The 15,084-nt window shown below is 49.8% G+C and overlaps 1 protein-coding gene across 3 annotated transcripts in view; it reads left to right on the top strand.

The window, feature by feature from the left end:
* Positions 1 to 15,084, top strand: part of Nacc1 (nucleus accumbens associated 1) — an 18,564-nt gene extending 3,480 nt beyond the window's left edge. For all 3 annotated transcript variants that reach the window (XM_006996226.4, XM_076571868.1, XM_076571869.1), the window contains exons 2-6: positions 8,386 to 9,297; positions 9,397 to 9,570; positions 10,569 to 10,674; positions 10,774 to 10,871; positions 12,314 to 15,084. In XM_006996226.4, the coding sequence (XP_006996288.1) occupies positions 8,394 to 9,297; positions 9,397 to 9,570; positions 10,569 to 10,674; positions 10,774 to 10,871; positions 12,314 to 12,576 (1,545 nt within the window). In that variant the 5' untranslated portion in view covers positions 8,386 to 8,393 and the 3' untranslated portion in view covers positions 12,577 to 15,084. The remainder of the gene's footprint in view (positions 1 to 8,385; positions 9,298 to 9,396; positions 9,571 to 10,568; positions 10,675 to 10,773; positions 10,872 to 12,313) is intronic.

Here is a 15,084-nt window from a genome sequence, read left to right as displayed (position 1 = left end):
TTCAGTCTCTTAAAAATCTGTCCACCACCACCCACCTCAGGTTCATGAACTAGGCTTTCTGGAAATCTGTGTTTATGCTGTACAGACCCATTAGAAGACTGGCCAATGAGCTCTGACCCAGGGGTTTATTGCCAGAGCCAGCGGAAACAGCACCTGCCTGGCCCAGCTGCACACCTGAGCAGAGCTTGAGGCAGTGCTGGGTGAGTGTGTCCCCTTCTTGTGAATTCCTTTCCCTTCCGTACTAGGATTCTACGCCTGGATTATACTGAGCACTCCTCTGTGTTGGAGCTCATTCAAGCCCATGACTAGATAGCCCTACGTGTTTTCATCACTATCTGGCTCATGATAAAACTGAAGCAGTCCTTTCTTCATGTAACCTTCTTCTCTGAAACCTGCAATAGTGGCCTGTTGCTAATGGCGTCCTCCCTGAAGTGCATTGACCCTGTCTGTGGGTGGGTGGGATTAGGAGAGAGTCAGGCAGGTCAGAACTAACATGTCATCGTTTGTGCCCCAAGGATGCTTGTCGTCCTGTCTGCTCTCAGCAGAGTTGCAAAAGTTAGAACTTGTGGGACTTCTGTGCCTGGTGTCTTCTAAGTAGAGCAGAGAAGATGAGGATGAGTGGATATTATGATGGAGCAGAGTCAGATGTCACTGCTGGGCCACTCTACTTAGCCCTGAGACCCTGGCTAGAGGTCTTAGGCCAGGGTTACTTACTAGCCTAAGGCAGTTGTGTAGGATAGCGCTCCACCACCAAGAATTGAGCTGGTGGCCAGACATGGTAATACACACCTTTAATCCCAGGACTAGGTGGCAGAGGCAGGTGAATCCAGGCCAGCCAGGGCAACATAGTGAGACTCTGTCAACAACAAAAGAATGACCTGGTGTAAATGACATTAATTTGGTGCTCCAGTAATACCTGGTGTCTGGTTTTGGGGGAGGGGGAGGATTATGGGAGATTCCTGTTGTCTGTGTGCTGAACTGGGCTGTGAAAGTACTGAGGAACCCTTCAGGATGACTGCCTGATGGGTAATCCCTGCAACAGTACAGGTTCCAGGAGACAGTGAAAGGCCTAGGATGACAGTTTACAGACAGGAAGGTGCACAAGAGACAATACCAATAATAGCTGGTGGTGTTGATGTCAGCTAAGAACAACTGAGGTGGTTCTGGTGTTAGTCCTAAAACGTGTTTGTGGGGCAGTAATTTGTGGGAGTTGGTTCTTTCCACCTTGTGGGTGTTGGAGATTAAACTCAGGTTGCCAGGCTTAGCAGCAGATATCTTTACCCACTGAACCATGTCACCAGCCTGTGTTAATTCTTTTCATAGACTGATATCAAGCCAGTAGTACTATACATCACCAGTGGCAAACATTGTCAAAGATTTAAGCCTGGTAGAATACAGAAATACCTCTGTTTGCAGGTTCTGCATCTGCATACTTGACCATAAATTGAAAACTATTCAAAAACAGTGTTGTGCCTACCTTGAACATGTACACACTTCACTTGCTGCTTTTTGTGGTTTTTTGGTTTTGGTTTTGGTTTTTCGAGACAGGGTTTCTCTATGTAGCTTTGCACCTTCCTTGAACTCACTCTGTAGCCCAGGCTGGCCTCAAACTCACAGAGATCCTCCTGGCTCTGCCTCCCGAGTGCTGGGATTAAAGGCTTGCGCCACCACTGCCAGGCTCTTTTTGTGATTTTAAGAATGGAATCCAGAGCCTATGCCTGCTGGGCAAGCACTCTACCATTGAGCTGCACCCCCTGCCCTGAACAGACTTGTTTTTTCTCCTTATCCCCTAAACAATACCATTTTGAGACAGGATCTAGCTACACATACATAGTCCAGACCAATCTTGAACTAATGATTCTCCTGCCTCAGCCTCCCAAATGCTGGGGTTAGTAGGGCATATAACTAGCTTCTTTGATTTATGTATTTACTTTTTTAAAAATTAAATTTTAATTTATTTATTTGGCAGGGTGTGGAGATCAGAGGACAACTTGGGGAAGTCAGTTCTCTCCTACCATGTGGGTCCTGGGGATCACTATTCTGGAGGCAAGCTTTACCTAGTGAGCCATCTCGTTGGCCTTGCAACTAGCTGGCTTCTGACATCTCTTCTGTAGCATTTTCATTAGATTTGGTACTGGAAGCCATCTAGAGGTAATTTAAGGTGTAGAAGCACTGGAGGTGTCACTCAGCAGAAGAGCACTAGCCTGCTATGCAGAGGTCCTAGGTTCTATTCCCAGCACCAAAAACAACAAGCTACCAGAGGAAGTGTTTACATTCTATGTACCACTATGCCAATCATACAAAGGACTGGGGCGTCTGTGTTTGAAGAGATGTGAGTTCTCCAGGCAGGTCTTTGTTCTGTTGTTTACTTTGTTTTACCATAGTCTTGCTATATGGAACCTTAAACTCCTAGCTCAAGTGGTCCTCCTGCTTTAGCCTTCCAGGTAGGTGAGACTAAAGCCTCAGTTTTCTTATTTGATGAATGGGGGAAAACAGTCATCATACCTGACCTGTAGGTGCTCTCAGCCAGGGTCCAGAGCTAGACTGGACTACCTACATGTACCAAGACTTGATCTCAAAACAAGTAAGAGTTGATGCGTTGTCTTGTTTAACATGTGTCCCTTTGCTGGTACCATGGTCCTGCATGGTCTCCAGTGCATCTCAACAAGGCCCATCTGCAGTGGAACCATCCTCCCTCAGCTCCACTGCTAATACTAGTTATGCCTGTCACCTCAGAGACTTTGCACTTGATCTTTGTTCCCCTGCTCGGTCTTTTGGGTCTGAAGGTGCTCAGAGTGGACTGTGACTCGGAAGAGTAGGCTTAAAATCAGACCTGATGGCATTACCCAGGTCAGGGCTCCATGAAGACAGGCAGAACAGCTGCTGTGCTCTGTAAGGATCTGAAGTGGCTACAGGCAGAAGGTAAAGTGCAGGGACTACTTAGAGCAAGGAGGACGAGGGAGCAGACAGAGATGCCCATTCCTGGAGATGCTAGTGGAGGAAGAAGACGGAGGGGCATGGGCAGGAGGAGAACCAGACCAGATTGGCCTTTGGAGACCCTGTGGTAAGGGCCCCAGGTAGCCAGCGACTCCTTTTCTGGATGGTGAAGCTTGGCCCATCTAGGGCTCTCGACTGCCTCAGTATTGTCTGTTTCATGGATAGGATTCAGGAACAAAGTTGGCCCCTGTTCTTTGTGTGATCCAGGTCTCTGTTTTTGCTTCTCTGGCCTGTTCTCCTCAATCAGATGTTAGGAGAGCTCATTTCATCTCGGGAAATATCATGAGAAATGAGATGGTCTTGTCTGAGCTGTTATCAGGCACTGTGAAAGGGAACTGCTGTTCATCCTGTTCCTGCCATAGGTTTAATGACAGACTTTCAGGGAGGGAAAATGAATTCTGCGTGCATGCGTGCGTGCGTGCGTGCGTGCACCCTAGGACTTGGAAGGCAGACGCAAGCAGATCTTGGTGAGTTCAAGGGCAGCCTGGTCTACATAGTGAGGCCCTGTCTCAAAAACAAAAGACCACAGAAATGGATGCCAGCTGATTGTGGTGATGCACATACTTGGGAGGCTAGTGTGGGAATTCAGTGTCTTCCTCTGCTACCTACTCAAGGTAGAGTCCAGCCTGGGCAACTTGAGACCCTGTCTCAAAAATAACAGCACAAAGCCAAACTATAGGATCCATACAAGTAGACCACTTTTCTCTTTACTATCAGGATGTTTACTTTTCCTTCCTACTGTCTGAATGGGAATGTATGTATCCCATTGGTGCTGCTGAGGTTGGAACCAGAGACTTTGCCACTGAACTGCCCCAGCAGAAATTTATTGCTCACACTCTGGAGGCTGGAAGTTCAAGATGAAGGTACTGCAGGCTTAGTCTTCATTGTTTGCTGAGGGCTGGAGAGGGTGGGAGGGGGAGGGGTGGGCAGGCTTCCTTGGTATCTCATGAAGGTGGAACCATCATGAACTAATTACCTCCCAAAGGCCTGCCCCCTCCCCATTTTTTTGAAACAGGACCTCTTTCGGCCTGCATATATGTCTGCAGCATGTGCATGCAGTGCCTGCAGAATCCAGAAGAGGGCATCAGACTCCCTAGAACTAGAGTTACAGTTATGAGTTGCCATGTGAGTGCTGGGAATTGAACCAGGGATGACAGTGCTCTTAACTGCTGAGCCATCTTGCCAGCCCCAGCTTCAAACTTATCTTTTGACTCCACTTGTCCAGAGAATAGTTGTGTGCCTCTGTGCCTGCCAAAGTCCTGCTTAACTATTGCATTAGAAACAGATTTTGACATACAAACTAGTTTTTCTTTTTCTTTCTTTTTTTTTTTCCTTTTTCTTTATGTTGATTTGATTTATTGTTTTGAGACTGGGTCTCTAAAGCTCACACCAGCACTGTTGCTTACTTCCTCTACCCTCTGCTGGGACTACTGCTATGCACCATCATAACGAGCTGGTTTGTTTATTTGCTTGTTTGTTTTTGTGGTGCAGGAGTGGGACCCACTGCCATGCCTGTGTGACCTTGGTGGGGCTCAAGTCTATTGTCCAAGGCCCTTTTCCCCAAGAGCCCGTGGTCTCTTCCCAGGAAACACCCTGTCAGCCCTCTTCCCACAGACAACGAGTCAGCAGCAGTATAAAGGTCTGAAACTCAGTGACATCAGTTCCCAAGTTTGATCCTAACTTCTGGCTGTCCTTAGGTCAGCTGTCAGAGGAGGCCAAGATAATGCTTCAGAGCCCCCGACTCTTGTTTTAGACATGGAATTAGATTTGAAGCAATAGGGCTGATGATTGAATCTTTTTAAAAATACTGTTGGTGGGTATTTATATTTTATGTGTATGGGAGTTTTCCCTCCATATATGTGTACCATGCATGCCATGCCCAAGGAGGGCATCTGATTCCCAGGAACTGGGGTTAGAAACAGTTGAGAGATCTGGTTTATATGGCCCAAGCTGATCTTGAACTCCTGTGTTGAGACTGTCCTCTACCTCAGCCTCCTGAGTAGCTGGAACTACATGCAAATACTACCATGCCTGGTCCAGTCCTAGAGTCAAGGAACACAGGTATGCTGCTTGGGTGAATTGCCTGCCCCAGTAGGTTCTTCATGAAGCAAAGACAAGGCCCAATTTGCTAGATTTTCAGATTTGTTTTGCTGGTGAGATGGCTCAGCAGATAAAAGCACTTTCTGTACGAGCCTGGCAGCCTGAGTTCAATCCCTGGAGCTCACATAAAGGTGGAAGGAGAACTGACTTCATAAAGTTGTCTTTGACTGCCATGCATGTGCTGTGGTATGTGTGTGTACATATGCATTGAGTGTGTGTGTGTGTGTGTGTGTGTGTGTGTGTGTGTGTGTGTGTGTGAAAGAGAGCTCAGCAATTAAGAGTTACTTGTTGCTTTTGCAGAGGACTCGGATTGGACTCCCAGTATCCCCATGGTTTACAACTATCCATAACTCCATTTCCTTCTTCTGACCTCTAAGGGCACCAAGCACATAGGCAGTGCACAGATACACTTGGGGGCAAAACACAAAGTGAATAAATGTAACTTTAAGTTAAAAAAAGCCCAGAGTAGCCGGGCGGTGGTGGCACATGCCTTTAATCCCAACACTCGGGAGGCAGAGCCAGGCGAATCTCTGTGAGTTCGAGGCCAGCCTGGGCTACCAAGTGAGTTCCAGGAAAGGCGCAAAGCTATGCAGAGAAAACCCTGTCTCGAAAAAAACCAAAAAAAAAAAAAAAAAAAAAAAGCCCAGAGTGATGGCACATGCCTTTAATCCCAGAATAAGAGGCAAGTATATTTCTGAGTTTAAGTCCAGTCTGGTCTGCATAGTGAGCTCCAGGCCAGCCAGAGCGACATAGTGAGACCTTGCTTTAGCCTACCCTCTGAGTGCTGGGACAACATGGGTGTTCTACTCCAACTGAGTCATTTTCTTAAAAACCATTTAAGTAAGCCCAGTAAACTTAACCCCAGCACTTGGGAAGTAGAGGCAGGTGGATATCTGTGTGTGTGAATTCAAGGCTAGCCTGGGGCTGTATAATAAGATCTTGTCTCCAAAGAAAGAATTGGAAAGAAAGAAAGACAGAATGGGAGCTGGGTGTGGAGGCTCCCCAGCACAGCTAAAGCTAAAGAATCAGTGCAAGCTCAGAGCAAGCCTGGGCTACATAGCAGAAACCTGACCATACACAAAAGCAGTAAGAGATCTTTTTTAATCTTGCAAATGAACAGTATGCCCACAAAGTACAAAATTTAAGATCAGAAAAATGTACTTTGCACAGCTTTCTAGTTCTGTGCAGAGGGAAACAGTTGTGGTCTCCTTTTCTGTTTGTTTGGGGGTGGGGATTTGGCAGGGCAGAACCCTAGCACCATGTAGGCAAGTGCTATATCCCAGCCCTATTTGCTGGTTTTTGTTCAACAGTTTTGTTGAGATAAACCATGCACTCCACCCCTTTAAACTGTAATAGTTACTTATTTTTGAGATGGGGATCTATATTGCCCAGTCTAACCTCTATATTTAGGCTCAGTGGATCCTCCCCTTCTCTGCCCTTCAGAGTTGCTAGGAGTACCAAACCTGGCTGCATAGTGGTCTTTCATGTATTCAGAGTTGGGAAACAGTCTATCATTGATCAATTGTTAATTTTTTTTTAAAAAAAATTATTTTTATGTTCATTGGTGTTTTGTCTGCATCTATGTCTGTGTGAGGATGTCAGATCTTGGAGTTACAGACAGTTGTGAGTTGCTGTGTGGGTGTTGGGAATTAAATGGTGGTTCTCTGGAAGAGCAGCCAGTGCTCTCAACTGCTGAGCCATCCAGCCCTGATCATTGTTAACTTTAAGTGATAGTTCATTACGCCAAGAATAAGTACACATCCCTTTGCTCTAAGCAAATTTATTTCTTCTTTCCCAGCTCCTTGCAACTATGTTTCACGTGTTAATGGATTTGCCTGTTCTGGACATTTCGTATAAATGGAATCATATGTCCTGTGGTCCTTCTGTCTGGCTTTTTCCTATCATATGAAGAACGTTGAGACTTTTTCCAAGTACTTTCCCATATTATATTCTCTCCAGAGTGTGTAAGAGTTCAGAGTTCTTACCTGTGGTACTACCTGCCGTATTTTACAGTGGGGATGGAGGTGGCTGAACTTAGAGCCTTGTTCACACACCCCAGCCTTTTGCCTGCTTTGTTCCTGCTTTCAAGCCAACAGTATGAGGTGATGCCTGTTTTGCATTATGGTTTGAATGTACACCTCCATGGTGACTAGCAGCATGAACAGTGAGTGCCAACAGTCATATTCTGGGCTGCAGACAGTGGTATTGACATGCCAATGGCCATTCTTACATAGAATGTAAGAATGTTGGTGCAGTATACCTGTGTCTTCTTGCGTGCTCTAAAAGACTGATCTTGGCCATCTGCTCTCAGAGTCTGCAGGTCCCGCATCCTCACATTCAGCCAACCATAGATCCACAAAGAGTTCTTCTGATGGTGAAACTCAGTGGTAGAGCATGTGCCTAGCTATGTAAAACACTGGGTACCTTCCCCAGCACTGCCCAGAACATTTTGGAAGTTTTTTTAGATTCATTTAATTTTTTCTTTATTTTATGTTTGTGGATGTTTGCCTACATGCATTTATGTACACCATATGTGTGCCTGTTGGATCCCCTGGAACTAGGGTTATGGATAGTTGTGAGCCACCATATGGATGCTTGGAATCAAACCCTGGTCCTCTGAAGGAACACAAGTGCTCTTAAGTGCTGAGCCCCTGCCCAGAATATTTTTAAATCCAGGTATTCACACCTATTATCCTGGCATTCTGAAGGCTGAGGCAGGAGGAATGCCCTGAGTTCCAGGCCAGCTATAACAGGAAACCTGTCTTCAACAGACAAGAATTTTGAGTATGGAAAGTATTTATATAGCACTTATATGGAACCAGGTATTACAAGTCCTCTAGAGATCATTAAAAATGTATGGAGCCACATCAGTAACCCCAGCACTCTAGAGGTGGAGGCAGGAAGACCAAGACTCTAAGGCCACCCTGAGTAACATGAAGCCCAGAAGCTTAGTGGTGGAGCACTTGCCTAACACACTGAAGGCCCCGGGTTCAATCCCTAGCAACACAAGAAAGCAAGGGGACTTGAGTGGCTGCGGATTCCAATATCTGTAGTGCCCCTGAACCAGTCCCCTGCAGATAACCACGGGATGACTGTTTAAAGGCAGGGCTGTGTGGGGACAGGAAGTGGAGGTGGTACTGCCACTTAGATGTGTCACAGATTTCACCATGTGGATGTTGTGGCTCCCACGTGCTCTTCTGCAGGAGGTGAGGTTGCTGAGGCAAGGCAGGGCCTATGTTGGTTTCTGCCACCTGACCTGTCCAGTATCTATCTCCTGTCCTCACGCAGCTGCTGCCATGGCGCAGACCCTGCAGATGGAGATTCCAAACTTTGGCAACAGCATCCTTGAGTGCCTCAATGAGCAGCGGCTGCAGGGACTATACTGTGACGTGTCAGTGGTGGTTAAGGGCCACGCCTTCAAGGCCCACCGTGCTGTGCTGGCCGCCAGCAGCTCCTACTTCCGGGACCTATTCAACAGTAGCCGCAGTGCTGTGGTAGAACTGCCAGCCGCTGTGCAACCACAGTCATTCCAGCAGATCCTCACATTTTGCTATACAGGCCGGCTGAGCATGAACATGGGGGACCAGTTCCTGCTCATCTACACAGCCGGCTTCCTGCAGATTCAGGAGATCATGGAGAAGGGCACCGAGTTCTTCCTCAAAGTTAGCTCTCCAAGTTGCGACTCCCAGGGCCTGCACCCGGAAGAGGCCCCATCTTCAGAGCCTCAGAGTCCTGTAGCGCAGACACTGGGCTGGCCAGCCTGTAGCACGCCACTGCCCCTTGTGTCACGAGTCAAGACAGAACAGGAGTTGGACTCCGTGCAGTGCACACCCATGGCCAAGAGGCTGTGGGATAGCAGCCAGAAGGAGGCTGGAAGCAGTGGTGGCAACAATGGCAGCCGCAAGATGGCCAAGTTCTCCACACCAGACCTAGCCCCTAACCGGATGCCCCAGCCAGTCTCAGTGGCCACAGCTACAGCAGCAGTGGCTGTGGTTGCAGTGGGAGGATGTGTGAGTGGACCCAGCATGTCAGAGCGGACCAGCCCAGGTACCTCCAGTGCCTACACCAGTGACAGCCCTGGCTCCTACCACAATGAGGAGGATGAAGAAGAAGATGCAGGTGAAGAGGGTACAGATGAGCAGTACCGTCAGATCTGCAATATGTACACCATGTACAGTATGTTGAACGTTGGTCAGACAGGTGAGTGCCACCCCTCCCGTGGGCTTGCATGTGTGTGTGCGTGCGTGCGTGTGTGCATGTGTGTGTGTAACATGAATACACTTGCCACTGTTCCCACAGCTGAGAAGGTAGAGGCCCTCCCTGAGCAGGTGGTCCTCGAGTCTCGAAGTCGAATCCGGGTGCGACAAGACCTGGCATCTCTTCCAGCTGAACTTATCAACCAGATTGGCAACCGCTGCCACCCAAAGCTCTATGATGAAGGTGACCCCTCCGAGAAGCTGGAGCTCGTGACAGGTTTGCTGGCCGGGCTTTAGTCCCCCCAATCCCTTTGCTCTGCAACCTCTGGTCTCCTGTCACAGTTATTACAAACTAGCGCCCTTATCTGTATGTCCTAGGGCAGCTGACATCCTCAGTTCTCATTTGGACAGCTTTGGTAGCAGCTGTCCTAACAATAGAGGTGTTGAATTAGATGATTTTGGGCTGGGGGCTCCTTACTTAGCATACATAAAGCCCTAGATTCCATACCAAGCACTGCATGATCTAGGCATGGTGGTACACATCTATAATTTCAGCACTGGAGGTAGAGACAGAAGGGTCAAATGATCATGGTCCACCCTAGTTAGACAGCAAATTTGAGGCTAGTCTGGGATACATAAGACCTTGTCTCAAAAAGAAAAAAAAATTAGCTGAACTTAAGGCTGGGGTATCACTCAGTGTAGCATACCAGCATGCTAGAGAGATCCCAAGTTTGTTTTTGGTTTTGTTTGTTTTGTTTCTTGGGTTTTTTTTTTTTTGGTTTGGTTTTTTGAGACAGTTTCTCTGTGTAGCCTTGGCTGTCACTCTAGCCCAGGCTGGCCTTGAACTCACAGTGATCCACCTGCCTCTGCCTCCCGAGTGCTGGGATTAAAGGCGTGCACCAGCACTGCTCAGCTAGAAGCACCACAAAGGGGAGGTGGTGGGGAGAATGGTACCAGGCTGTCTTCAGGGTGGGATGGAACACATCTAGGATCCTAGATTCAGAGTTTGAAGCAAGCCTGGCTATATAGTGAGACCCTTTCTCAACCAAAAAGAAAGGAACAGGGTTTCTGGGTCATAGGAGCTAGTGGGGAGGGAGTGTGGCTGGGCCAGAAGACTGGAGTTCACTACCGCAGGGGTCTGGGGGTGCTAGTCTTATTGGCCTCTGACATCTTGTTATACCTACCTAGGTGTATTCAGAGTGCCTCTGGCACACTTGGGTGTTCAGACTAGGTGAGTTGAGATTTGGGTCCAGAGCATGTGACTTCTCTTACTAGGCACCAATGTGTACATCACAAGGGCACAGCTCATGAACTGCCACGTCAGTGCAGGCACGAGGCACAAGGTCTTGTTGCGGCGGCTCCTGGCTTCTTTCTTTGACAGGTGAGGTACACCCCAGAACCCCAGGGTTGGGGAACAGGTTGTCCCCTCACACCTCTACCAGGAACTCTGATGCCCTCCATTCCTCTACCCCACCTCCAGGAACACGCTGGCCAATAGCTGTGGCACTGGCATCCGCTCTTCCACCAATGACCCTAGACGCAAGCCGCTGGACAGTCGCGTCCTCCATGCTGTCAAGTGTGAGTGTTCTGCTGCGCTCTGGGGTGGGCTGGTGCGTTTTTGGTTTGGTTTGGTTTGGTTTTGGCCTTGGTGTTTTGTTTTGTCCGTTTATTTGTTTTTTGTTTGGGGTGTGGGTGTGGGTGGGTGGTTTTTCGAGAAAGGGTTTCTCTGTGTAGCCCTGACTGTCCTGGAACTCACTCTGTAGACCAGGCTGGCCTGGAATTCACAGATCTGCCTGTCACTGCCTCCCATGTGCTGGGATTCAAGGCCACCACTGCTCAGAGGACTTTTGTTTTTTCCTTCAATGTTTAATATGACAGATGGTTGAAGTTGGGTTTGGTTGATTTGTTGGTTTTGGTTTTTTTGAGACAGGGTCTTTCTACATAGTCCTTGTTCCCTGGCTGGCCTGGAACTAACTAGATCAGACAGGCCTTGAACCCCCAAGTGCTGGGATTTAAAAGCCTGTGCCAGCATACAGGCTAGGAGTTGAGTTTTGAGATGGCTTGGTGGATAAAGTGCTTGCCTCATAAGCATGAGGACCTGGGTTCAGCTCACTAGTATTCACAACAAAAGCTGGGTATCTAAAATCCTGGACCTGGGGAAACAAGACAGGAAGATCCCTAGAGCTCACTGGCTGTCCACCCTAACCAATTTAAAAGGCTTCTGTGTCCAGGCATGTTGGCATGCACACAGGAGACAGAGGAAGGTGACTCTCTGTGAATCTGAGAACAGCCAGGGTTATGTAGAGAGACCCTGTCTCAAAAAAAGGGAATGGGGTGTCTGGGGCCAGCGAGGTGGTTCAGCAGACCCCTGCATCCCTTCTACAAGTTGTTCTCTGACTGCCATATATCCAAATAATGATACATTTTAAAACTTGAAAAGGGTTCTGGCTGGGCAGAGGTGGTGGTGGTGCACACCTTTAATCCTAGCACTCGCAGAGGCAGGTGGATCTCTGAGTTTGAGGCCAGCCTGGTCTACAGAGCGAGTTCCAGGATAGCCAGAGCTACACAAAGAAACCCTGTCTCTAAAAAATAAAATTAAAAAAAAGAAAAAGCACTCAAGAGTTCAGGGTCAGCCACAGCTACATTAGAAAAGGGGTGGGGGTAGTTCTGAGGTTCTCTTGTGGCTCATTGGGAAAGAGGCTGCGATTAGGGTTTCTTCACATTGGGCACATAGTATGGAAGGGACCTGAGTGCCTTTGTCAAGGGTAGTCAAGAGAAGATTGAAGTGGCCAGACCTGTCAACGGGCAAGTCTGTGGCAGTGGCAGCCACTTGTCAGGGAATGCCTAGGTTTGCATTGGCAACCTTCCAGGCTCTGAATCCTACAGCACTACATGTCCCTAAATGAGCGGGAGCCCAGGTGGGCAGCAGTTTTGTATGGATAGTGGGATCCACTTGACATAGAAGCTGGGAGACTTAATGGGAGGAGTCGAGGCCCGAGCTGCCTGCTCTACCCCCACAGACTACTGCCAGAACTTCGCCCCCAACTTCAAGGAGAGCGAGATGAATGCCATTGCAGCTGACATGTGCACCAATGCCCGCCGAGTGGTACGTAAAAGCTGGCTGCCCAAGACCAAGCCGCTGCACCTGGTGGAGGGTGATAGCTACAGCAGCTTCATCAGCGACACTGGCAAGATAGAGCCGGACATGATGAGCATGGAACACAGCTTCGAGACAGCCAGCCACGATGGCGAGGCCGGCCCTTCAGCTGAGGTTCTCCAGTAACATACGTGTGACACCCCCCTTCAGGATGTCACACTCCCCTTCCTATCACACCCCCCCACCTACCACCCGGTCACAATCTACTGTCTGTCCCTCTCCAGGACCTGTGAGGGGTACTCCATGCCCTCTGTCAGGGTGCAAGAGCTGGCAGACCGAAGCCAGGCACTGCACCCAGCAGAGGGTAGCACCTCCAGCAGCTTTCTCAGAAACCTGAGGAAGAGCTGAACCCGATGGGCATAGAATACAGCTTCAGACAGACAGCCCCTCCTGTCACACACATCCCTACCACCTTAGTCACGAGCTACTGTCTGTCCCTCCCCAGAACCTGCAGGGGGTGCTGCATGCTCCCAGCCTCTCTGCCTCCCTGTCATCCCACACCTTTTCCCCAAAGCAAGCTGGGCTGGGTCAGGAGAGGACAGGCATCAGGTGGGATCTGTGACCTTCCTCAACACTCATGGGGAGCCCTGGTTCCCCTTCCTCTTAGGCATTTCCCAGCACCAGGCCCGGCTAGGGGATGGGCAGAGCTCCAGAAGAGCCTGCCCCTCACTGTGGCTGCTTGGGACTCCATGGGCCCAGGGGTTCTCAGGACCCCTCCCACCACCAACCCCAGTGCTTCCATGTCTCCAAAAGCGCCTTCCTGTCCCTCTCGTCTGTCCCTGCACCTTGGGGCTGGGGTAGGTGAGGCCAAGAGGGACTGTCCACTTTACAGCTGAGGAAACAAGCCCGAAAGGCTTAAAGAAATTCTAAAACTGACCCTCTGTGGCAGCCTCCATCATACCCCTCTTAATCCCTCCCTGCTCTGCCTCTGTGGGCCCCCTCAGCCCACGAGGCTGGTTCTAAGAGAGCAGTGCTCCTGTGGGCAGGCGAGAGTCTCAGGACAGGTTTCCAGTCTGGCAGAATTTGTGGGTGTGAGTGCGTGCGTGCGTGTGTGCGTGCGTGCCTGTGTAGAGTGTTTGCTTTTAAAAACACGAAGATCAAGAGGCAGCAAGACCGGGGTCGGAACCAGGGAGCAGGCTGGGTGGCTGCTGCCCTTCTCCCATCCGACCCTGGGCAGGGCTCCCAGCCCCCACCCCCTGTACATAACTTTTTGAAACATTTTTTTAGCGAATGAAATATTGAAGTATAAGATTTCCTTTTATTTTTCAAATCAATGGGAATGTGTCTTGAGGTCCCCTGGGTCCCTGGGCTGTGGAAGGCAGGATGCAGGGAAAACTGAATGTGTGTGTGTGTGTGGAATGTGGGTGCATGTTTCCACAGGGGCCCTGTCCCAGTGCCCCAGGGCTCCTGTGGATCCAACCAGCTTCCTCTCCCCCAGGACTACAGTTAAAGGGTGTTCACAGGTCCCAGTTGGCTGAGCCCACTCCTGGGGGATGAGGCAGGGCAGGGTCCACATCCATTGTTGGTGGTTTGTGGAGCTTTCTCTGGCCGTTCCTTTCCACTCTAACTCTCCAGGAGCAAGCTCTTGGGTTTCTGAGTTTAATATGTGAGCACAGGGTTTTTGTTACCCCCTCCATTAATGTCATTTCACCATCTCACTGGTTCTGTTCTAGCCCTGACCTCCCTCCCTCTTCCCACTCTGCATTCTAGCTGCTTCTGTTCAGAGGCAGGGGGTTGCAGGATTGGAGAAGGTGGGATGGAGCCTTTTGAGTCAGATCTGGAGACCTGCCTCCAGGCCAGCAGCACCCTCTAATCTGCCAGGGTCCCTCTTAACATCTGATGGTGAGGGTGGGGTGTTGGGTCTGACTTGGCCCCCAGTACCTTAGCCCTGGGTGGCCAAGTGGAGGGGAGTTGACACCCCTAGCTAAAGCACAAGCACCTTAGTCATACCCCCTCCCTCCACCCTTGCCCTGGCCTGTTGTCCCGCCTCACCCAGCAAAGATCCCAAAGCACAATCTCCTGGAACTTGGCAAGCAGCTGAGCCTGGCCATGGTGAGGGCAGGCTGTGCTCCCTGCCCAGAATTAGTAAGGGGGCAGCTCCATGGGACTGAGAGGTCTTGTAGTAGAGTGGGCAGCAGAGCCCATTGGTTCCAAGCACCTCAGGAGGTGGCCCTGACTCCCGGGGCTTGGGGTGGGGGAGGTATAAAGCCAGGGGTGCAGGGGAGAAAACTACTCACTAGGAGAGCCAAAGACAGGGTTGTGCCTTACCTCAGGAGCCACCCCTGCGCCCCTCCTCTGGCGGTCAGCTGCTTGCCCTGCCCTCCTGAGAGCTGCATGCTCCCCACCCCAAGTACCCAGGAGAGTGACAAAGTAACCCACCTAGCAGGAAAGACAACTAGGGGCAAACCCAGTGGCCACCCTCCCACCCATCCATGCCTCTCATGGGGACAGGCCATCACCCACTGGCCCATGTGAAGTGCCAATGCCCTCCCCACCCAGAGCCAAGCCCCCACCCCTCCCAGGCCCACAAGTGAGATTGCACATTAACTACTGTACGGAGAGGAGCGGTGTTGGGAAATGTGAACCCTGAGAGTCAGTGATGCTGATAAGAATAAAGAAGACGCCTTTGTAACA

This window comes from Peromyscus maniculatus, chromosome 5 (assembly GCF_049852395.1).
Source record: "Peromyscus maniculatus bairdii isolate BWxNUB_F1_BW_parent chromosome 5, HU_Pman_BW_mat_3.1, whole genome shotgun sequence".
NCBI lineage: Eukaryota > Metazoa > Chordata > Mammalia > Rodentia > Cricetidae > Peromyscus > Peromyscus maniculatus.
This window is presented reverse-complemented; position numbering and strand designations above follow the sequence as displayed.